Below are 23,863 nucleotides of genomic sequence, written 5' to 3'. Positions count from 1 at the left end.
AATTACTTTATTAAGAGGATGTATGCACTACATGAGAGGTTAGAACAACTAATCCACGAAATAATCCAAAACCCAGACTTGATCGATGAAGAGCTTTATGCTGGGATAACATATTTGATTCCAAAAGTCCCGAATGCAAACATACCGCAGCTCCTGAGGCCAATTACATGCCTTTCAAATTTATTCAAATTAATCAGCAAAGTGTTCACGGTAATAGTCAATGATTTCTGTGACGTGAACAATATTATCTCAAGTAATCAAATGGGAACACGCAACCGATGTCAAGGCGCTAAGGAACAAGCACTTATAAGCAAAACCATAAACGAAAAGTACAATAATAAATTGTGTACTGCTTGGGTGGACATTCAGAAAGCATATGATTCGTTGTCACATGAATATTAATTGAATGCCTACGGAAGATACATATGCCAGAAAACATCATTAAATTTGTCAATAGAACACTTGACAAACAGAGAACAACATTAATATGTGGAAATAAAGTGGTCGGTGACGTGAAAATAAATAGAGGAATATTACAAGGAGATGCTCTATCACCCAAGTTGTTCGTAATTGCTATGGAATCGTTAAGCAGAATTTTAAATAAGAACTGCGAGAAGATCCAAGCAGATGAACATGGAAGAATTGAGTGCAACCACCTCATTTTCATCGATGACATTAAATTGTTCGCCAAAGATGTGCAGACATTGAACGAGCTGAGCCAGTGGACGAATCAATGTCTCAACAACATGGGTTTTACAATCAATCAGCAAAAGTCAGCGAACAATATCAATTCGAACCATATCTTTGGAGAGAAGGTAAATGACGTGGAAGGATACAAATACCTAGGAATATTAGAAGACTCGAGAAATGTAATTAAACCCGAGAATAAAGTTATCATAGCCAACAAGATCGAATCACGGGTAACAAATGTATGCCAAACAAAGTTGAACGCGAGAAACCTGTTTGCAGCAATAAATGAGTATGCGTTATCAACTATTAACTATTATATTGGCCTGATCCCGTACGAGCACGAAGAATTTAACAACATTGATCTGAAGGTGAGAGGAATCTTGAGAGAGCATAATATCGTCAGAACAGCAGGTAATATGGAACGACTGTACCTGAAAAGACATGAGTTAGGAAGAGGACTACAAAATATTTCTGAGAAGGCCGAATTGATTTTACTAGAACTATGTAAATATTTGGCAACAAACACAAGAACGAAGTTTATCGCAGAAAGTGAAAGAAGAAATGCAACCCATCTTGGACTGATTGAAGAACATTTGAAACGGAAGTACCTAATTGAGGAAGGAAACGATGTCACAGTAAAAGTAGTTAAGCAGAAACAAAAACAGATGCGAATGGATCGAATCATGGCTAAGTCAATGCATTCCACATTGTTCCGTGAACAACAGGAGAAATTTGTTGACGTAAAACAGTCATCGTTATGGCTAATGAGGGGGAATATATCTCCACAGGAAGAAGGAATGTTCTGTAAGATACAAGACAGAAACATCGTCTTTAGTCATGGGAGTATATTCCAGAGGTGCCCACACTGCAACCAGGGCAATAAGACACTAGATCACCTGGCAACACAATGTGGACGAATGCTTAATTTGGACTACAAGAAACGCCACAATGATGTTGTCAGATGCTTGCATTTCATGTTCACCAAAAAGTATGGGTTGAATAATTCTAAGAAAATAAAGAACTATAAAGTTGAAAATGTCATATCCAATCAGCGAATTAGAATAAAGTCAGACGTCATCATACAGACTGAGCTTCGCATTGAACACAATAAACCGGATCTGATGATACATGACCTTGTAAAGAATGAAATCCTATTAATTGAAGTTGGAATCACAAACAAAAATATCCTAAAACAGACTGAAACCACTAAAGGAAGAAAGTACGAGATGCTAGCCAACGAACTCTCACTTATGTACAATAGGGCCAAGGTGACGATGGTCCCTGTGGTAATAACATGGGACGGACTAGTTACCAACTTGTTCAAGAAGCACATGGACAAATTGGAAGTGAGCAAACAGCTACAGGCCTACCTACAGACCATTGTACTAAAAAGAACATGTGAGAGTATGCTAATCGACTTCAGACGAGGCAACTTGGATACCGAGTTGTGGACGGAGGATTTGCAAACAATGATGGACCAGATGGAGGCGGTCCTGGTACCGTAAATGGTGTGCAAGAAGTGTGTATACAAATGCGTAGAATCACTGGATGTAACATGGACTTAAAAACTAATTGAATAAATTATTATTATTATTATTCTTATTATTATTATTATTATTATTATTATTATTATTATTATTATTATTATTAGTCTAATAAATTACTTGGACTGTTGTTGGCTTTTACTTTCTTATGTCAAGTTATTCGTCTCTTTCATTTTTCCTTTCTAATCTGCTATCATCGCCCTAGTCACTTCCCTGCGTTTTACTATAAAGGAGAGATTCACCCTGCGTATAAATCGTTAGGGATCATAATGTTATAAAAACTCGTTATGAAAATTCATCTCGCTTTATATCCGACATACATATAATCTGGAAATTTTCTGGCCACATTTGAAATTGAAACAGCTAGGGCAACTGGAAAAGTCAAGGTGTACTAGGGAAGCGAGAAGTGGGGTAGATTCCAGTTGCTTTTCTCAGTTACTTTAAGTGTGTTTCCTTAATATTATTTTATGTCTTAAATTAAATTCATAGTAACATTTGTCAGTCTAAAATAGGCAAACTCCAGTTATGGTGAAAATGGAACGAAGATTTTTCAAAGTAATATATAACATAACACACGCATAGGCTCATAGTAAATAAAACTGACGAAAATATATAACTTAATTTTTCTTGCTCGAGTATCACTATTTGTTTCTCATCAGACGACATTTCATTTTACGTGTAATAATTAGTAAGTAAGAGTTGATACTACAAAACGTGGCTGCATGGTTTGGGCTACGTAGCTATCATCTTGCATTCGGGAGTTAGTGGGTTCGAAGTCCACTGTCGGCAGTCCTGGAGATGGTCTTCCGTGGTTTCCCAAGTTCACACTAGGCGAATACTGGAGCTGTACCTTAAATAATGCCAAGGTCGCTTCTTTCCCACCTATCTATGTCGGTGAGACGTGAGCACATTTTTGTGAGAGTGTTGCTTGGCAAATGTTTCTTCTATAATTAAACGAATCAAATGAATTGTATCTGTCACGGATCTTACCGTGGATAAAATTATCAAACAAGTAACTACTTGTTTATTAATTTACTGGAAGTATATTCATGTGAGAACAGGGATGAAATTTATTGTTTCGTCAAGTATCCATGACTATACGCATACACTAAAAAAAAGAAAATTCACAATGTGTATAGGAGCGTATTAATCAAACAGGTGCAGTAATGCATTTCATGATAATTGATTAGTGCCTTCTTCTGTATATGCTAACTGGATATTCAGCTTAAGTAATTCATCTAGTACTGAAAGTGCAGTGACACTCGAGAACACGTTTTTGTGTATCGGTATGTGGGTGGGGACTGAAGGATACATCCACAGTATTCCCGGCCTGTCGTAAGATGCGAATAAAAGGGAACCCGCAGGTGCTCTCGACATCGAAGCCTGGGTTATTGAGTGCTAAAATTGTGTGAGGACTAGGTGAACTAAATTGAAACAAGCAGTGTGTGTTCTACGTATTCTATACATTAGTGAAAATTGTGAAAATTATAAAAAATGGTGCCTCTCAATTTTTAATAATGAAACCGAGACAAATCAATGATAGTAACAAATATTGTCCCACACATACCAGAAGCCAGTAATGGATCTGGGTAACTAAAATCTAAACCCCATAGCGCAACAGTCTCCAAGGGCCATGGTCTACCAAGCGACCGCTGCTCACCCCGAAGGCTTGCAGATTACGAGGTGTCGTGTGTTCAGTACGACCAACCCTCACGGTCGTTATTCTTGGTTTCTTAGACCGGGGCCACCATCTCACCGTCAGATAGCTCCTCAATTGTAATCACGTAGACTGAGTGGACCTCGAACCAGCCATCAGATCCAGGTAAAACTTCCTCGCCTTGCCAGAAATCGAACCCAGATTCTACCACGGTGTTAAAATATATGTGTATTACTGTCGCAGATTTTATAGTTATGAACCCAACTCTAATACCTAAACAAAGATCACGAAAATCTCCTACTTTTCAACAAAAATAAGCTTCCCATACGAAAAGAATCTCAGTCCGCCTGCTGGCTATAATAGTTAAGGCGTCAAGTCTATATGGTCTGACAGCGTGGTTAGTCGGTTAAAGTACCGTTGGTAGAAAAATTTCACCATCAGAATGTTAGCCAGTAGGTTAGGAGAGAGGAGGTGGTATAAAATTTCTAATCATTAGACTGCGTGCCAAAAGCCTGGAATTTAGTTCCAAAGCTGGAATATGGAGTGACGGCATATGACGCTGGTTATGGTGATTAATCCGTCGGATGAGGATATTAAGCCTTGAACACACTCCTTTGTGCTATTCGACAGGAATAAGCTAAGTGCCCACACCAGGTTTCACCTTCTCCCTGCTTCCACGGCATGCATTTCCTCTGATGAGGTTGATGTCGGGAAGGGCACCAGGTTGTAAAAACTCGCTGCGAAGATTAATCTCACTTCATACCCGATACTGTACAGAAACGGGATAACGTTCGGACATACACACACGAAAATAATAGCGACTCTGTGTGTTAGTAAAACGTTAAACCACTACCAAAGGGGAATTATTACACAGAATATACGGTTACTAAAACTACTAACTGCACAGCCACAGTGGGATATAAATAGAGAGAGGGGCAGAAAACGGTTGTGAAGAATATAAATAATATAATTTCGTGTGGCTATTTCTAGCCGAGTGGAGCACTTGTAAGGCAGACCCTCCGATGAGGGTGGGCGGCATCTGCCATGTGTAGGTAACTGCGTGTTATTGTGGTGGAGGATAGTGTTATGTGTGGTGTGTGAGTTGCAGGGATTTTGGGGACAGCACAAACACCCAGCCCCCGGGCCATTAGAATTAACCAATAAAGGTTAAAATCCCCGACCCGGCCGGGAATCGAACCCGGGACCCTCTGAACCGAAGGCCAGTACGCTGACCATTCCGCCAACGAGTCGGACGTTGTGAAGAATGATATGGTGATTATTAAACACCTTGAATAAGAGATATCTATACTCCGTGTAAGGCATAACCAAACTTTGAATATACCGTGCAATTGAGAAGTCCCGGCAAGTGACACTGTGTGGTATCCTTCCTAAATATCTAGCTGCTCGCTACATATTTCTGAAATAGTGTGGTTATCGTTTAGGAGCTGTTAGTTTGCGAGTGTGTGGGGTGTGTGTTACTAATGTCGACCCAAACCCCCCTTGTCACTACAGCCCTTGAAGGGCCTTGGCCTACCAAGCGACGCTGCTCAGCCCGAAGGCCTGCAGATTGCGACGTGTCGTGTGGTCAGCACGACGCATCCTCTCGGGCTTTATTCTTGGTTTTCTAGACCGGAGCCGGTATCTCACCGTCAGATAGCTCCTCAATTCTAATCACGTAGGCTGAGTGTACCTCGAACCAGCCTTCAGGTCCAGATAAAAATCCCTGACTTAGCCGGGAATCGAACTCGGAGCCTCCAGATAAGAGGCATGCACGCTACTCCTACACCACGCGGCCGGCGTTACGACTGTCGAGATATCTGAATATTACGAGTAGTATATCAACGTTAACTTCTGCTTCAGAAATGTTAATGGAAATTCTGTGGTGTGGAAGAAATTCACGGGAAACCAAAAAAAAAAAAAAAAAAAAAAATGCGTGGTAGGTCAGGTCGAATGTGGAAGTGTTGTAAAAGCAGGCGCAACTTCTCATTAGGTTTAATGGTTCACTGAATTCCCTGTCACTAAGAACCCACTTATTTTTCTGATTAATATGTTCTTCAGAGTAAAATCACGGATAACATTGGTGGTTATTTGGCAAATCGCAAATGCAAATTGCAGCAAATATTATAGCTTCTATACTTTCCTCCACTCACATTATTCTTTTCTTCACTCACACCATCCTTATTTCTCACATTCGTACTGTCCACTCTCCAAACCTGCCTAGAACGAGCGGAACAAAGTCAGGCCTCGTCTATGTTTTATTAACGCTTAAATATCTATTTACACATATTCTTGGCGTGTCAGTTCAGTTTCATTGGCATCCATGACGGATCAGTGACGGCTATACATCACGTGTCAGTAGCTGAAGGAGTGATTTCCGAGATGGCGAAGATCACGGTTGTGATTGATATAATTGTGGATGACAGCATCATGTGAAAAAATGGAAGTGGGTACAAAATGGACGGGATGATGATGAGACGATAATTTTAATATTTCAGAATGTCTCAACATTGTTCTTTCATGTTGCTAATTTAGTTTCACCGAATCATTCAATACGCGCAAATAAAAATAAGTATGCAATTTATTTATAGCTTATATGCTTTCTTAACGCGTTCCAAATTTCAGTTTTGAAACTAATATCCATGTATTTTAGCTGCGATTAATCATAAATTACGGAAGAAGTACTAAGCACATCAATAAATTGTTCGTCATAAATGTTTGTTCACACACACGCTGGAATTCCACATGCAACACTTTGGTGAAACAGCAAAATATATCTCTGATGACGACACACAACGTCATGAAACTGATACTGCACTGACACTGACACAAAAAAATGCGGCACTGCGCCTGACATGTACGGTTGCGTCAGTCAAATTGAAACAAACGGTATTATTACTCATCACTGGCACTTGGTGAAATTTTACGGAAATGATCGGATGCGGCACTAACTCATCACGGATATGTGTAAATACATACTGAGGGTGAGGGAGGATTGGCCGATGTATTTCTAAGAAAAAGGCTCGTACTAATAATTAAAAGATTGATGTCCTGTTTGTGCGTGTAAACCGATGTTATGAACATATATTACGCATGCTTGTTACAGTAAAAGCATAAAACATGTGTTCTCTAACGCCAAAAGAATTCATCTTTTCAAGTCCCCCATTAGCCATTAGAAAATCCTTCGAAATCGAAGCTTGGGACGGCCACTTCTGCTTCTGCACATTTCTCAGGACCGATCCTGCAATGGTAAATCGTTTTTTGTAGTATCAAGCCTCAAATTTATTTTCACTGCAAGCATTCAGCAACTACACCATTGACTTAAACATCTTCTAGCTTAGGCAAGTGTTTCTTGTGAATATGGTTTGAATTTAAGTTTATTTTATCCGAAAACAAATTAAAATCCAAGTAACTTTAAAAAATGTGAATCCCCCATTACAAAATTTCAGAAGCCACCACTATGTAGTGTGATTGCTGCCTGGGAGATTGACTACCTCGGATCGAGTAGGGGTATTTCAGTCGCCTTGAAAAGGAATACTGCAATATATTCGAAACGTCAACAAACTACGTAATTGACAGATAACAACAACATGATTCAACCCGGAAAATAAACTAAATAATTCTACACACCGTGGAAGCTTCACCACTAAGATGTAGGCGATCCCTTTCCTTTTACACCAGCGGTGCTGCGACCATGAATTCCTAGTTGAGGATCTAACACTGAACCGCTGGTATTATTGAGAAGTCCTGGTATGTTTGAAAGGTCAGGAAAAAAAAATACTTGACTTGTGGAGAAACTACTTCTGCGGCCTGCGCCATGATAACGCGCCAGTTCACGCATCGCTGTTGGTTTGTGAATGATAACAAATGCGAACACAACTGCTCTTCCTCATCCACTCTACTCAATGTGCCTAGTCTTGGCAGACTGATTAGTATTCCCGTAAATGAAATGCACCCTGAAAGGTCGATGATTTCAGTCATTGAAGAGAGCGACTGAAGTCGTGTGAATCTCCATAAGGCCTTCCACGATTGCATCCATACGGAAAAACGGCACTGGCGGCGTTGTGTTAACAGAGGAGGTGAGTAGGTTCTATTATGTTTAGAATAGGCCTGTTATATCAACTATGCCGTCCCCGTGGTGTAGGGGGAGCGTGCCTGCCTCTTACTCGGAGGCCCCCGGTTCGACTCCGGGCCAGGTCAGGGATTTTTACCTGGACCTGAGGGCTGGTTCGAGGTCCACCCAGCCTACGTGATTAGAATTGAGGAGCTCTCTGACGGTGAGATGGCGGCTTCGGTCTCGAAAGCCATGAATAACGGCGGAGAGGATTCGTCGTGCTGACCACACGACACCTCGCAATCTGCAGGCCTTCGGGCTGAGCAGCGGTCGCTTGGTAGACCAAGGCCCTTCAAGAGTTGTAGTGCCATGGGGTTTGGTTTGGTTTGTCTGTTATATCAATTGATAAAATGATTGAGATCATTTCAGGTAAGGAAGAGAAGTTATTAAGGAGCGCGACGGCCATTTGGGATCATCATCGGCTTTCTTACAAAGGCGGCCGGGATTCGAATCCCGGCCACTGAATTTCGGCGGCTCGTGTTCCACGTATAACTCCAGTTCTTGATGACGTAATAACGGCATCAATAGTCTCGTAAAACTATAAGCTTGCCTAATTTCTTGGCTGGAGTTATGAAATATGTTATGATATGTTCAGAGCGAAATGCGCGGTGGAGGAAATTCAAATTTAAAAAATTGAGTATCATGCGATAAGATCTAACAATGAATTATATTAACCAGAACAGCAACATTAGTCGCAGTATTGACGGAAATTTGCCCCGAAATGGAGCCTTATATTTATTAAGTTACAAATTAGAATTGACGTCTCAAATGCCCGATTATGTAATGCTGAGGTAAAGGACGACCCCTTAACGAAATGAACTAAACGAAATGATATTAAAAACGAAAGGAAACAATTTATAAGATTAACTAGATTTTATGTGCTAAGCAACACTTGTGAAAAATTAACAAGGGAACGAAATGGAAATCGTTTAGTTACGAATATATCACATGGAATTCAAAATCCAATAACTGGGATTATTCCAAAACAAAAAAAATCTTTGTTGAACTGCGCGATGATAAATATTAATGGAGAAACAAATGGATATTTTTAAATATTAGCATTTATGACATGATTTTAATGGTAGTATTTCATGTCATATATGTGGTATTAATATGTGTACTGAACTGGAATTTGTTGGATTGTATCAGGGAATGTTTTTTATTATATAAATACGCTCTTCTCTTTCCCAGTGTCGTAGTTTCCGTGAATAATGGTGGAAAATAATTTGCTTTACTATTACAGAGAAGGAAATAAAGTCAGTATAACGACTTCACGTATCGAAAAAATGATTCCGTTCGTGAAGGTTTCTCTCTTTATTCCACCGTATAATCATATTTCCTCACCTATCAAACTTTTAATATGACGCCGTTTAAGCTACTTCATACTGGCACCTCTGTTCTGTTTGCAGAATTTTTCGAAAATTGCCCTATTATTAAAGTGTGGCTCACGATCTTTCCTAAAGTTTCTAATGTGACTCTTGAGCCCTTACAAGTTGGAAACCCCCTATTCTAAATAATTTTCTAAAAATTACAGGTAGCGTAAAGTGAGGGGATATTATCCTGGGTTTTCGTGTCGAATTCATGCGAGCTAATTCCAACTATGAGTGAAATGAAATATACGTTTGAAATCCAGTTCAGTATTCAAAAGTGGCAAGTCAGCTTGCAATACGGATGACCAATTATAACTGTGGTTTGGTTCTAAAAGGGCCAACATCAAAAAACCTGTTTTTGAGCTATGAGCATTTGAAGTTTTTCTTATAGTTTTCCAATTCCTTTTTTCAGCAACTAACTATAAATATATACTTTCTTTGCGGAAGGCACCTTATTAAATGCTAATTTTTTCTATCGTATTCTTAAAAAATTGCCAAGTCTCTAATCTTTATTGGTAATCTAACATTGGCAAGGGCTTATTCAATTAAACGTTAACTGCTCGTTTAGTACTTATCAGAGACATTGGCCCTTTTAACATGTTGCAAGTCAGGATAAAACGCGTTTGTATCAATTAATATCTCAATTTCAATAAAAAATGACATTGGCCCTTTTAGTACCAAGCCACAGATATAACCCGACCGTGCGCGAATCGTGCCTGCCATTCCGTGTGACTCCGTTCCAGTCGGTCCGTGCACTGATGTAAGTCATACGATTCCGTGAGGTTTTAATGTGTGTGGTGATAAAGTTTGTGAAGAGATGGCCCATTTCAATCCTATTAGAATTCCTGTTTCTAATAACAACAAACGCGGTAAAGCCTCTCAGTCTTTCATAATGTACAGATTATCTTAATTTAGTGGTATTATGACATTTATATGGCCCGACAGGAACTATCTACCATTTTCAACGGCTGTGGTTCGTTAGTTACGGCCGCATAGTGTGGATGAAACTGAGAAGGACAGATTGTGGCGGGAAGGACTCATTTAGTAACAATCGAGTGCTGGACTTCAGCGCATCGCACTTCTATGCTTGATGCGTATTTTTAAAATGACAGTGAAGTAGCATCGTAGCTGAAGTTTCTGGGAATTGGGGGTTATCTCAAGAGACCAGTGTTTTCAGCACAGTCCTCAGTGACTTTAAAGACACACATCATGAAAGAGGTACAGGCAATTTCACCTGAAAAACAGTGTCGGTAATGGGTAGTTTCGTTTGTTGACTCCATGAATACAGCACACGGGACGGAGGTTATCAAACTAGTGTGATTTTCAAAACATAACTCGACTTGTGCAGTTCTTTGTCAAAGTGGGACCAAATGGCATTGTGGTGTCTGTCGTTTACCACTCCCATGCTTTACATTCGCTATTTAGTATTACTGTGGGACATCTATGAAAATCGTGGGTTTAATTTGCGAGACCTTACATATGCGTAAATATTTTCTTATAGTTGAAAGGTCCAGTGAGAGACATGGTGTTATCATAAAAAAAACAGAGTTTGGTGAGCTTAAAGGAAAGAAAGATACTGAAGACTAGCAGACCTGAAAGTAATGGAGATTTAGCTGTCTAGTTCCTCTAAGTGGTTACAAATATTTTTCACCGTTATTTTAATTAATGTCTTGGAATGAAATCCAACTTCTGATGCCAAGTTCTGCTCGCAGACGATAAAGCTGGCCAACTTCCAAACACTATTCAGTGAATGGCCATTCCCACCATCGTTAGTGTGTCCTACTGTGAGAGTTCTAACAACGCTATGTCAGTAGAATTAAGCTAGGATTAGAAGAGAGGAAGAATGCCATACTGAGGTGTTTGCACAATATATTACTAATTTTACCAGCTATCTCCCATTTAATGAAGTATTTATTTCGTATTATAACTTGAGCTTTCATCTGATCAACACGTGAAAGGTATTCACATTAATAAGGGAGTGTGATAGTCGAGTGTCAGCCCCATTTCCGCCCGATCTATGGGCGGCAAACTTGCCTCTTGCTCGAAGAACCCAGATTCGATTACCTGGACCTGAGGGCTAGTTCTGGGTCGACTCAGGCACTCAGTGAGAACAATTGTGGCGTCTTCGGTCTGGGAATCCAAGAATAACGGCCGAGAAGACTCGTGACATTGACAACGTAACACCTCGTAATCTGTAGGCCTTCGGGCTGAGCAGCCCAGTCAGTTATGTAGCGCCATGGGGTTTATTCATTTACTTGACTGATTTTAAAAATTAATAGTCGGGTCGCATCGCAACTAGCTTGAGAATATTCTAATGCAACGCGGTAAAAACAAAATATATGGAATTCAACCGGTAGTTAACGATTCGTTGGCTAAGAAATCAAGAAATTGTTAAAAATAACACGATTAAATATTCACTCTCAATTTTTAAATAATGAATTATTATTTAAATAACGTATATGCAATATACAGTATACACATATCAAATAAATTTCACCAAACAATTAAAGTACGTGTCTATGTTCTTTTCTCATATAAGTTACTTTTCCTTTCCTTACTCTTCATTCATTCTTTTTTTTTTAAATTTGTTTAATCTAGACTGGTGATTACAGTTCCATAACATCGAATTCACGTGGAATTTTTGAAATGTATTTCAGTTCCCTGTGGTTCGAATTCCATAAAAAATCTAGAGTTCCCAAGGCTATGATCACAATTTCGACAGTCATGTACAACTGGAAGCTCCATAGCTTTCTTACTTGTTCAGATTAATTCGATAAATAATCCATTTAAATTAAAGACAGTATAGTGGCATAGGGCAGGTAGAAGTGAAAAAAATTACATCTATCTTTTCAGTTTCCTTGGCTGAATGGCCATCGTAGAGGCCTTCAAATCAGAGGGACCTGGATTCGAATCCCTACAGGCCAGTGAAATAGCTACGTCTGGTTGATTCTTCTGCCTCGGGGGTTGGGTGTTCGTGCTCGTCTAAATACATATCTTCATTTACATACATCCTTGGTCTATCACACAGCAAACCAACACAGAAACACGTAATAGTGAATACATCCCTCCACATATGGTTGACGTCAGGAAAATCGACGGAAAACTTGGCTAAATCCATACAGCGTGTCTAGCCCAGGTAATTGGATAAAGTCCAAGAACAAAAAGATGAAGAAGTGATTGCATTCTTCGAAATAACGTTGGCTTCAAGGAAAGGATTCGGCCATAAACAGGGCATAATTCGCATGAAGTACGGACCGTAAGTAATTTGAAAAAGGTTAGGAAAAGAGTAAGAAAAATCGTTTAAAATACTTACGTCAAATTGGAATGAAAGACTTTAACACAATAGTGATAAGCACCAGGGAAGTCAGCCCACTGGACTTGCTTGAAGGTAAATAAATAATTGAAGTGCCGTGTGTGAGTTACAAGAGATCCTAGGTATATCATATCACGGTAATTGCACAGCGTATAAATACAAATTTAATTTGTCCGTACACTTATTTGTTTTTCCCTTTTAATCTCTGATTAGATATACAAAAGTCCAAAGTACGTTTACTGTAATTCTTGTCTCTCGGTCTGTTTGATTGTTTGCTACGACCTCACGGAAATATTGATAAATTTAATTTCTCGAACTTCAGGAACTCTGAAAAGTGGTGGCAAAAGGGGCTCTGGTTAAGATGCAGCAGGTCGTTATGCTACTTAGGTTCCAAAGTGGGTAAAATATAAATATGTAAATAAATTCAATGTTAATTTTAATCTTATACCAGTTGTATAGTATTATTAGAAGTAATTTCACATACTCTATATGAGTTGACTATGTTTGTAAGATATTATAAGTAGAATTTTGTAAACAATATAAATTTATTAAGGATGATGTGTGTGTTTAATAGAAAAACATATTAGCGTAAATTGTATAATATGGTATTCTAGAAAAATTTTCTTTGTCTCATATTAATTTAAAATTTAATGTTTGATAATAATGTATTTTAGTGTACCATTTGCCACCGAGGTAGACACCTCATTTGCAAATAAAGAGATTTTTTATTATTTTGAATTTCAGCTATATGTTATTGGATTAGTATACAGAAGCGTAGCAATGTCAAATGGGCCAGTGGTTGAAATGTCAGTTACTCCGTTAATGCTAGCTGTATCTAAAAACCTTGTTCACTAAAAACAATTATTCCAAATAATTTGTATTTCGTGTGGTTTTTATATTTCGTACGATGGATAATAACGTAAATGTAGATACGTTCAATATTGTCTATCATCGTGAATGCCAATAATGGGAGATTGAAGAATTGTATATAGTTTAATGTGGTGGTGATGTTGATGGTTTTAAGAGTAACGTAAGTTGAACTATATCTGGACCATATTTATCCCTGCCAGCTTTACATAACATTCTTTGGATGGCCACAGAAATATGAGAACTCGCACTGTTTCTGTGGAATACAACATTTTCTACTCTTACCCTAAAATGTGCCTGGTCAATGTTATACATCAGGTCTGCAGGCGTAATGCAGTTTGTTAGAGTTCTTACACACCAGTGTTCTTCCATACAGAAAAAATCCATACATAAACCTGATAAGAAAATATACGCCAGTTTCTATTAAGTGCCGGGCTGAGTAACTCAGACGGTTGAGAACCAGGACTTCTGATCCCAACTTGGCAGATTCGATCCTGGCTGAGTCCGGTGGTATTTGAAGGTGCTTAAATGCGTCAGCCTCGTGTCGGTAGATTTTCTGGCACGTAAAAGAACTCCTGCGGAAAAAACTCCCGTCACCTCGGCATCTCCGAAAACCGTCAAAGTAGTTTGTGGGACGTAAATCCATCATCATCATCATTATTATTATCATTATTATTATTATTATTATTATTATTATTATTATTATTATTATTATTATTATTATTAAGTTTTCTACGTACACTTTCGAAGCTTGTTGGGAAGCAGTGCGTCTGACCCATATGGCCTCTTACCTCCAGTACGCCTTGATGGTTCATCATCTCTGGATCTTAGTGGTATAATTATGTTATGTCTCCTTCATAGATGGAGAAACTAGTGCCGTGTTCGGAAACTATTGGTTTCGTCCATCGATCGAAAGATGAAGTGAGTTTAGGGTTTTTGGAACCTTTCAAAGGAGCTAAATAAGATAAAAACAAGAATTCGTTCTTTTTGAATAAATTTTAAATGTGTTTTTTATTTTTCTTACGCCGCACCAACACAGATAGATCTTATTGCGACGATGGGAGAGGAAAGGCCTAGCATCGGGAAGGAAGCGGCCGTGACCTCAATTAAGGTACAGCCGCAGCATTTGCCAGGTATGAAAGTGGGAAACGACGGAAAACCATCTTCAGGACTGCCGACAGTGGGGCTCGAACTCACTATCTCCCGAATGCAAGCTCACAGCTGCGCGCCCCTAACCGCACGGCCAACTCACCCAGTTTTAAATTGTTTTGAAGGAGCAGGACTCTAGAGCCGAAATCATTAACTCGGTGTTTTTAATAATGTTACGTTAAACCCATAACGGATAAACAATTATTCATCTCGAAATGCAAGAGTTCATATGGAACAATTCTGATGGTGTGACAAGTTACCGCATCGAATCAACTGGCTGCTTCTCGCTCCTGTACAGAAACTAAATGTATGTGAACATTATTTTCGTGTATTTGTAGTTAATTCCGTTGCAGCGGAAGAAACCTCATTCGATTTCCGAATTGTCTATTAATACATAACTCATTCTAAGAGCGTTTGAATTCGGCGAGTGTCAGTCCTGATATCTCAAGACACATACAGGTATGCATTTGTTGTCTTATTTTACTTATAGGGCTAATTTACATTGCGGTTTGAAGTTTAATTCACGCTTCCTTACGAAGATAAGCGTAGCCTTGACACTGAAATTAAATAACATAACATTTTTCTAATGAAAATGAAAACCTACAACGTGTTTTCCAGTCATTGGCTGGGTCAGGCACGTCATGAATGAATCATATATAGGCTATTAGTACGATTTATTAATGACTGATAGATGCTATGAAATGAGAATGGAGAGTCTTTCTGGAATAAAATATGTCAGGGAAAAGCGGAGAACCAGGAGAAAAACCTGTCCCGCCTCCGTTTTGTCCAGCACAAATCTCACATGAAGTGACCGGGATTTGAACCACGGTATCCAGCGGTGAGAGGCCGACGCGCTGCCGTCTGAGCCACGGAGGTTCAACCTTTTTCTTATATTATACATAATTTTGAATGAGCAGATGTATTATTTGGTGAATAATCTAAAAGGAATTATTTCCATCGAAATGTTATAAATCCTGTTACGTGAAAAGTTGGCTACAGTACAAGAGACTTTCAGAGTATTCGACATTTCCTGAATGATGCAAAACTATTGCGGGGTCTGTTGGTACCGAAGTAAATAAAACCAGTCCCTTTGCGAGTACAAGATTCACATCTTTCAAATTTTATTTTAGGCCTGGATAGAACGGTAAAGATCTGAATCACTCAAATTTTGTCAGAACGATACTACTAAAACTTTTGCTCACAAATATTGAAATTATTCCGATATTTTTGTGAGATAATTACTGTATACTACCGAACATATTCTCATTAACTTCTGGCTTCAAAATGCATTGAATTGAAAATTAATTTTCAGCCTAAATCATAGCTCATTGTTGTAAAAGTTCATCATTTTAAGCTCAGAATTTGATTTTAAATTGTTTTACGTCACACCGGCACACATAGTTCTTACGGCGACGATGGGATAGGAAATGGCTAACAGTGCGCAGGTAGTGGCCATGGCCTTTATTAAGGTACAGCTCCAGCATTTGCGTGGTGTGAAAATGGAAACCATCTTCAGGGCTACCAACAGTGGAATTCGAACCCAATATCTCCTGAATGTAAGCTGACAGCTACGTGCTGCCCCAAACCACGCGGCCACTCGCTCGGTTTTCCAGTTCGTTAGTGCACTTAAATGCTGTATGGGTATTGCATGAATTCAGCAAATGGTATGGAATCCGTTGTTCAAAGTACTTTCTAACTAAGTTACTTATTTGTTTCTAGTTTTACCCATTTTAAGAACGAAGTGATTGAAGCTCTGCTCGTTGATACTTTGTAAGGCCTTCTTGAGTTCAAGGGCGAACTCCACCAGCAGCGCCAGATGGGCCCAGCGCACCGTGATAGGATCCTCAGGCTGTAACATGCACGTCCAGACATTTCAGTAATTCAGTTTTATGAAATGAATAATGATAATTTTATCTCAAAATCCAACTACCTTAACTTGCCGAGAAGGATTCAGTCCACTGGCAGCCATATACGTAGAGCCAATCGTCTTGATCTTGATTATGTCTTGAAACTGGGGCAGCTCTAACAGCTGAAACAGTACACAGATTATATATAAGACAATTTTTAGCGCTAAATAGTCACCTTCATAAAAATTGGTTTCATGTCATTCCCAGTCTGTTGAGTGAAATTGAATCTTACGGACCTGCATTACCGTAGTATTTCCCACATTCTCAATTTCCTCTCCACAGAAAATAATGCAGGAACAACACTGGAGAAATGCCTCGTATTCAGATATGGCATGGATGAAAATTGGATACTGAGTAAGAGACTGAAATTAAAATTAAAAATCCACAGCCTGTTTTCGGTCATTCGACCGGATCAGGAATGGAATGAATGGAGCCCCCATCTAGCGACGACGATAGGAATTGTGCCGGCTGCCGACGCCTGTCGCACTCCTCTGCGGCACTGACGGATGAAATGAAATCATACTGGGGACTGTTGCTGGACTGAAAGATTACAGAGAAAAACGGAGTACCCGGAGAAAAACCTACTCCAACTCTGCTTTGTCCAGCACAAATCTAACATGCAGTGACCGGGATTTGAACCACGGAACTCAGCGGTGAGAGGCCGATGCGCTGCTGCCTGAGCCACGGAGGATTCAGAGTAATTGAATGAAAATGATAACCTACAACCTGTTTTCCAGCCTTTGACTGGGTCAAAAGTACGATGGGGTCGCCACTCCCAAAGTGAGTTATTAATGACCGATATATGCTATGAAATGATAATGTAGAGTGTTGCTGGAATGAAAGATAGCAGGGAAAACCGGAGTACCCGGAGAAAAACCTGTCCCACCTCCGCTTTGTCCAGCACAAATCTCACATGGAGTGACCGGGATTTGAACCACGGAACTCAGCGGTGAGAGGCCGACGCGCTGCCGTCTGAACCACACAGGCTTCTGAGTCAGAGAATATGAAGTTAAAATGTTTACACAGATACTTGTACGTTTCTTCATATTTTCTTGACACCTAAGAGAACCTACACAGTATTCTCTATATATCACTGGAGGAGTGTCAGCTTCTGAATGGAAGATTACAAACTGAAACGTGATAGGAATAGCCGATTTTCTGAATAGCGGATAGAATATTGGTTAAGAATGAGCCAGGAATGGAAAGGAAGCGACCATAGCATTAATTAACGTACATCCCCAGCATTTGCCTGGTGTGAAAATGAGACACCACGCAAATCCATCATCAGGGCTACCAACAGTAGGATTTGAACCCACTATCTCCCGAATGCAAGCTGACAGCTAATTGTCCCAAACTGCGCATCCACTCGCTCGGTTCTTATAAGATTTCTATCAGATTTTGTCTATTGGAACGAGGAGATGAAATCATCCTGTTTACTTTCAAATGGAATTCTTTGCAACAGTTCGCAGTCCTTGATAATGATGACGTAAATTCGGCCCAAACTGAAGGTAGGAATATAGACGCAGAAAGGATGTAGTTGTGTCTCGTACCACCTATGTGTAACGTGGTTAGTTGGTAAGCAAAATAAAAAATAAGCAAACTTCTACCTCATTAGGGGCAGGCAAGGAAGGCAGACAAGTGGTTTTAGAAATTTACTGAGGTAAGAATCTCTGTACATTTTAGCTATAGGCCTAGGCCTACCAAAGTTCTTAATTTTCAACCAAACTTATCCAGGATGAAATCTACTTTTCTTGACAATAGAAGACGGGAGAATGATTTTAGCAGAAGAGTGGATGGCCATTTCAAATTCTACATATATGATTCTTGGTGGAAAAAGACAAGTCACGTTTTGGCCATTCCCTTACTAAACACTGAAGTGCCATACTGTACGATTTACATTGCGTGTATAGCAAAAGTAAGAAAGCTAACAAGAACGTTTGAAGGTTCCATGTACATACTATTTTACTTCTTATCTGCACATCTCAATCGAATTAGTTTGGATTGAAAAAAAAATATAACACTATCGTACGTTCCTTTCCGAATCCTTAATCAGAAGGTATGTTTGTTGCAAATTGTACCGAATGATGTCAATTATGTAATTTCTGTGGGTCTTAAGGTAGGTTTGGTAAATGCCTCGACCTAGCATTTTGAATATTTCCCGAAATTAACTGATCATACTCTTTAGTTAACTCCGCCACTAGGAATGATTCGGATTTCCTAGTGCCGGTCCCAAGCCCTGTAAAGGAGGAGGGTCAATGGCTGGTTGTTGAGTCTTGGGGGTTGCACTGATGTCGAGTAAGTGCTGCCATTAAAACTCAAGAAATGCTTTAGTTGACAGTCCATCTGTCAATGTAACCAGCAAATCCTACCCCTCATGGGGATGGGTGAGGGCGAGTACCTGGCGCCTTAAAACTGGGTCCTTCGGCTAAGGTATGGTAACCCCTACAGAAGAGTCCCTGGTCCTCCAGGTTGGGGGTTGTGCGAAGGGCTGGTAACTCTTCCACTTAAAAACTTACATCACTCATAAATCTCAGATGAATAACTGGACGGATTCTATGATGACGACAAAGGCAAGATCAAAGGCCTAACGATTTGGAATTAGAGATACATTAATGTTGGGAACTTGGAACGTGAGAGGCATAAAAGGAAAAGAAGAAGAACTGGATAGAGAGCTGGATAGGAAAGAAATCAATGTTGCTGTAATTACTGAGACAAAAAAGAAATTACAAGGAACAAAAGAAATTGATAAATACACTATGATTTATAGCGGAGTTACACAGGATAAAAGAGCTGCAGCAGGAGTCGCAATATTAATAGACAGGAAGTGGAAAAACAAAATAGAAAGCTACACCATTATAAATGAAAGGATTTTGGTGCTGAGGTTGAAGGTAGAGAGAGGGAAATTAACTTTGGTAGCCGTGTATGCTCCTGAAGAAAACAAACAGGAAGAATCTGAACAGTTTTATGAAGTTCTTCAATCAGTGTTGGATAACATATGTAAAAGTGACTTTGTTGTTCTGGCTGGTGATCTCAATGCTCGAGTAGGAAACAAACCAATTGCAGAAATAGTGGGAAATAAAGGTGAACCAACTTTGAATGAAAATGGTAAATTATTGATAGAATTTTCATCCTATAATCAATTAAAAATTACTAACACCTTCTTTGAGAAGAAAGATATACATAAATCACATGGACTGCAAGAGGACAGCGATCAATTATTGATTATATAATGGTCAATAAAAAGTTAGGCCCAGATGTAACAGATGTCATAGTACATAGAGGCAACGATTTATATACAGATCCTTATCTGGTCATTGCAAAAATCAGAATTCTTTCTAAATGGAGGAAAAGGCTGAATAGAAATATACACAGAAACCAAGAGATCTATAAGGTATATTTACTACAGGATGATGGAATAAAGTACTTATATCGAAATCGGCTGCAACAGTATTTAGGTCAGATTCCGACAAGTACTGATATTAACAAAGAATGGGAAATCATAACCACAGCAATTCAGAGGGCAGCAGATGAAGCCATTGGAGTGAAGAAGAAATTTAGGAGAAAAACTGGGCTTAAAATATGGAATAAAGAAATTTCAAAAGCTGTCAAGCAAAAACAAATATTATACCTGAAAATGATACAGCATCGCACCCCACAAAATGAGAAAGAATATAAAAACAGCAGGAACAAGGTCAAGTCACTAACGAGAAAACTCAAGCAAGAAACATGGGATAGGTTAATGAACTCAATAGAGGATGATATCCATGGTAGGCAAGAGATGGCATATAAGTTAATGAAGCACCTCAACAGTGATGAAAGAGAAACTGCTAATATAAATGTAATCGAAGAAGAATCGTGGATACAACACTACAAAGAATTGTGGTATAACGGAGAGTATGGAGAGAGTCAGGAAGATCAAGATATAGATATCGACATTGAAGGAATTGACCTAATAGATATAGAAGAACTTAATACTGTTAAATTTAGAATGTTACATTTAATTAATCTTTGTTGGAAAAGAAGAAATATACCCGAAGAATGGAGAAAAGCTAAAATAATATCACTTTTCAAGAAAGGAAATCGAAGTTTTTGCAGTAACTATCGAGGAATAAGTTTATTAAATGTTGGCTATAAAATATATGCTAAAATAATAAATAATAGACTTAAAATCATTGCACACAATCTCTTATTGGAAGAACAATGTGGATTTATGAAAGGCAGATCCTGAACAGATAATATATTTAGCCTCAAACAGATACTGGAGAAGAGAAGAGAATTTAACTTGAATACTTATGTCGCTTTTGTCGACTATGAAAAGACTTTTGATAGGGTAGATAGAGAACAGTTATGGAATATAATGGTAAAAAATGGATACCCTAAACATCTTATTCAAGTTATCCAAACTCTGTACAAAAGGACGAGAATTGTGTTAGTTTTAGGATACAAACTAACGGAAGAAATACTAATTAATCAAGGTGTACGTCAGGGATGCAGCCTCTCTCCAACACTATTCAATATATATATATAGATGAAGTAATCAGAAATTGGAAACGAATTGTGCACTCTGGAATAAAATTGAACACAAACACATACATAAATACTATGCTCTTTGCAGATGATCAATTTATCCTGCAGGATGATGAAGATAAACTCCAGAAATCAATACATCAGTTAAACACCATTTGTAAAAGTTATAATCTTCGGCTATCCCGAACAAAAACCAAAGTTATGGCGTGGCAAGGGAAATATCCTATCAGAGCGAAGATAGTAATCGACAATCAACCAGTAGAACAAGTCACAAATTTTAAATACTTTGGTTGTGAAATATCTTTTAACGATGATGACGAGGTGAAGAAGAAGCTTCATCGATTTCAATATATGTGTGGGACAATTCGCCGAACACTGAAAGGAAAAGTAAGAGAAGATACTCAACTTAAATTTTATAAGACTATGGCTGTACCAACTTTGCTATATGGAAGTGAGACATGGGTAGATAAAATAAGCTATAGGAATAAAATACAATCATCTGAAATGAGATTCCTAAGATCAGTGAAAGGATACTCCCTAAAAGATAAAATACGAAATGAAGAGATAAGACAAAAATTAAATATATTCTCAATGAATGACAGAATATTCCAAAACAGGATAAATTGGAAAAACCACGTTCTGAGGATGGATAACGACAGAATCCCAAAACTTGCCCTGTAATACCATCCTACAGGAAGAAGAGATATTGGTCGTCCTATGAAGAGATGGAATGAAATCTGAGGTCGGAACAGGCTATTAGCCTAATCCATGAAGAGGAAGTAAGTAAGTAAGTACTCTTTAGTTAAAGATTGGACATCAAAATTCTACAATTCCAAATTAATTCCAAGTGGATGGCTCGGCAGTTTAGGAGTTGTTTCCTAGAGGGCTGCAATGCACATAGTTTGCTTTTTCGGTACGGCCACAATTTACGCTTTTCTGGTTGCTAGTCTGCTAGTGGGGCCGCAGTAGACGTGTGATTCTTTACACAGCCGCCTTCGGCCTTCATTAATTATATTTCGGATGAGCTGAGCCATGCTTTATATTCATGAATGTTATTCCTTGAATGGAAAGTCTTCACTTGTCGTTCGTTCCCTTGATGCCACAAATTGTTCAGTGCTCGTTTAATATTCTATGTCGACTACACGCTATCAAAATAAACAATTTATTACGACATCTCAGTTACTGAAATGCAAATTTTCCCCCGCCGGTTTCTCATATATTTGTAAAAGGTGTTGGACTTAGATTTATTCGTTTCTTAGACATTGATTTTATTATTTATAATGTTCTTAAGCTGTACTTTGTTCAACTAAGGTATTAATATCTTTAATTTTGTATTGTTATAAACGATAGCCCTAACATATTTTAGGTAAAGTAGGGCTACCTCCCTTGGAGAATAAATAAATAAATTAATTAATTAATTAATAATAAGGTATTATTATTTAGAAACTTGCCGCATCAAAATCTGAAATCACTTCGTTGAGGAATCTCAGACATTCCAGGCCTTGGTTATTAACTGTCTCCTCCGAATAGAAATCTGAAACAAAATAAAACACAAGTTAGTTTGTGAATAGGAATTTGTCGGACTTATCTTCTGCAGTACAATGCTGAAACAAATATGATTACTCACGAGAATAAAAATCATGTATTTACCAAGTAATAAAAGCCATCTTAGTTACAAAATCAAAGCAATTCATAAATATGTTTTGTGTTTGCACTGAAGAATATTTCGTTTAATTTAGTTGTATGAAAGTGAAATTTGGTAAATTTATATAAAATGGCTTAAAAGTGTAACATTAAAAAATAATTATGAATGCAGAAACGTGGAGTTCTTTCATATTCTTTATTTTTATGAGCTATGTGTACAGGACCATCGGTGGTATTTTGTAGCTCTACCCTCATCTCAAGCTTCACCTGAGTAGTTAGAAATTCCAACCCCAAACTCTGATCTAAATGCCGTCATATTTGAGAGGAAGCCACCCTACTTCGATGTCTGGAATGTGTAATGTTGGTGATATCATAGAAAATAGCAGGTTCAAGAACGAATTCCATTCCAAACCCAGACATTCAGATAGGGAGTCGAGGAACTACATCAATGTGCTAACCTATATCTCGATCCACCTTGACCCCTCCTCAGTATAATAATAATTTTAATTTTCTTTTTCTGCTGGTGGTTTAATGTCAAACTAATACAACGAAGGATTTCAGTGACACAAGGATGGGAAGGGGCAGAATGGATAACATGGGGACCATTGTCTTAAGGAAAATCCCCTGTATTTGCGTGCTGTGGAAATGGGAAAGAACGGAAAATAATTTTCTGGGCTGATAACGATGGGAACTGAACCCACAATCTCTCGAATATAACTCACAGCTACGTGACGCTTGCTGCGCGTTTAATTCTCTCGATGTTGGTAATCTTATTCTTCTTTTTCTACTACCGTTTTAACCACATCTGTGGGGTCGCGAGTGCGAACTGTGTATTTGGCCCTGTTTTACGGCCGGATTCCCTTCCTGACGCCAACCCTATATGGAGGGATGTAATCACTATTGCGTGTTCCTGTGGTGGTTGGTAGTGTAGTGTGATTTGCGGTCCATGCTTTTCATCACAAGATCTGCATGAAAAAATGTGTACCATTTACTCCGTACAGAACACATTTGCGAACTGTGTAAAAGACACTGCGATAGATACCATGCTATACTTTGCAACGAATGATCAATATTGTTACCACAA

General features: G+C 38.7%; 1 protein-coding gene across 1 annotated transcript in view; it reads right to left on the bottom strand.

Moving 5' to 3' along the window:
• LOC136877774 (adenylate cyclase type 3-like) overlaps positions 1 to 23,863 on the bottom strand; it is a 1,080,140-nt gene that overhangs the window by 16,836 nt on the left and 1,039,441 nt on the right. The window contains exons 15-17 of the mRNA XM_067151981.2: positions 22,587 to 22,669; positions 16,632 to 16,730; positions 16,427 to 16,550 (exon numbers count right to left, since the gene is read on the bottom strand). Coding sequence (XP_067008082.2) covers positions 16,427 to 16,550; positions 16,632 to 16,730; positions 22,587 to 22,669 — 306 coding nt within the window. The remainder of the gene's footprint in view (positions 1 to 16,426; positions 16,551 to 16,631; positions 16,731 to 22,586; positions 22,670 to 23,863) is intronic.

This window comes from Anabrus simplex, chromosome 7 (genome assembly GCF_040414725.1).
Source record: "Anabrus simplex isolate iqAnaSimp1 chromosome 7, ASM4041472v1, whole genome shotgun sequence".
NCBI classification, from domain to species: domain Eukaryota; kingdom Metazoa; phylum Arthropoda; class Insecta; order Orthoptera; family Tettigoniidae; genus Anabrus; species Anabrus simplex.
The sequence above is the reverse complement of the archived record's forward strand: the minus strand, read 5'-3'. Positions and strand labels throughout refer to the sequence as shown.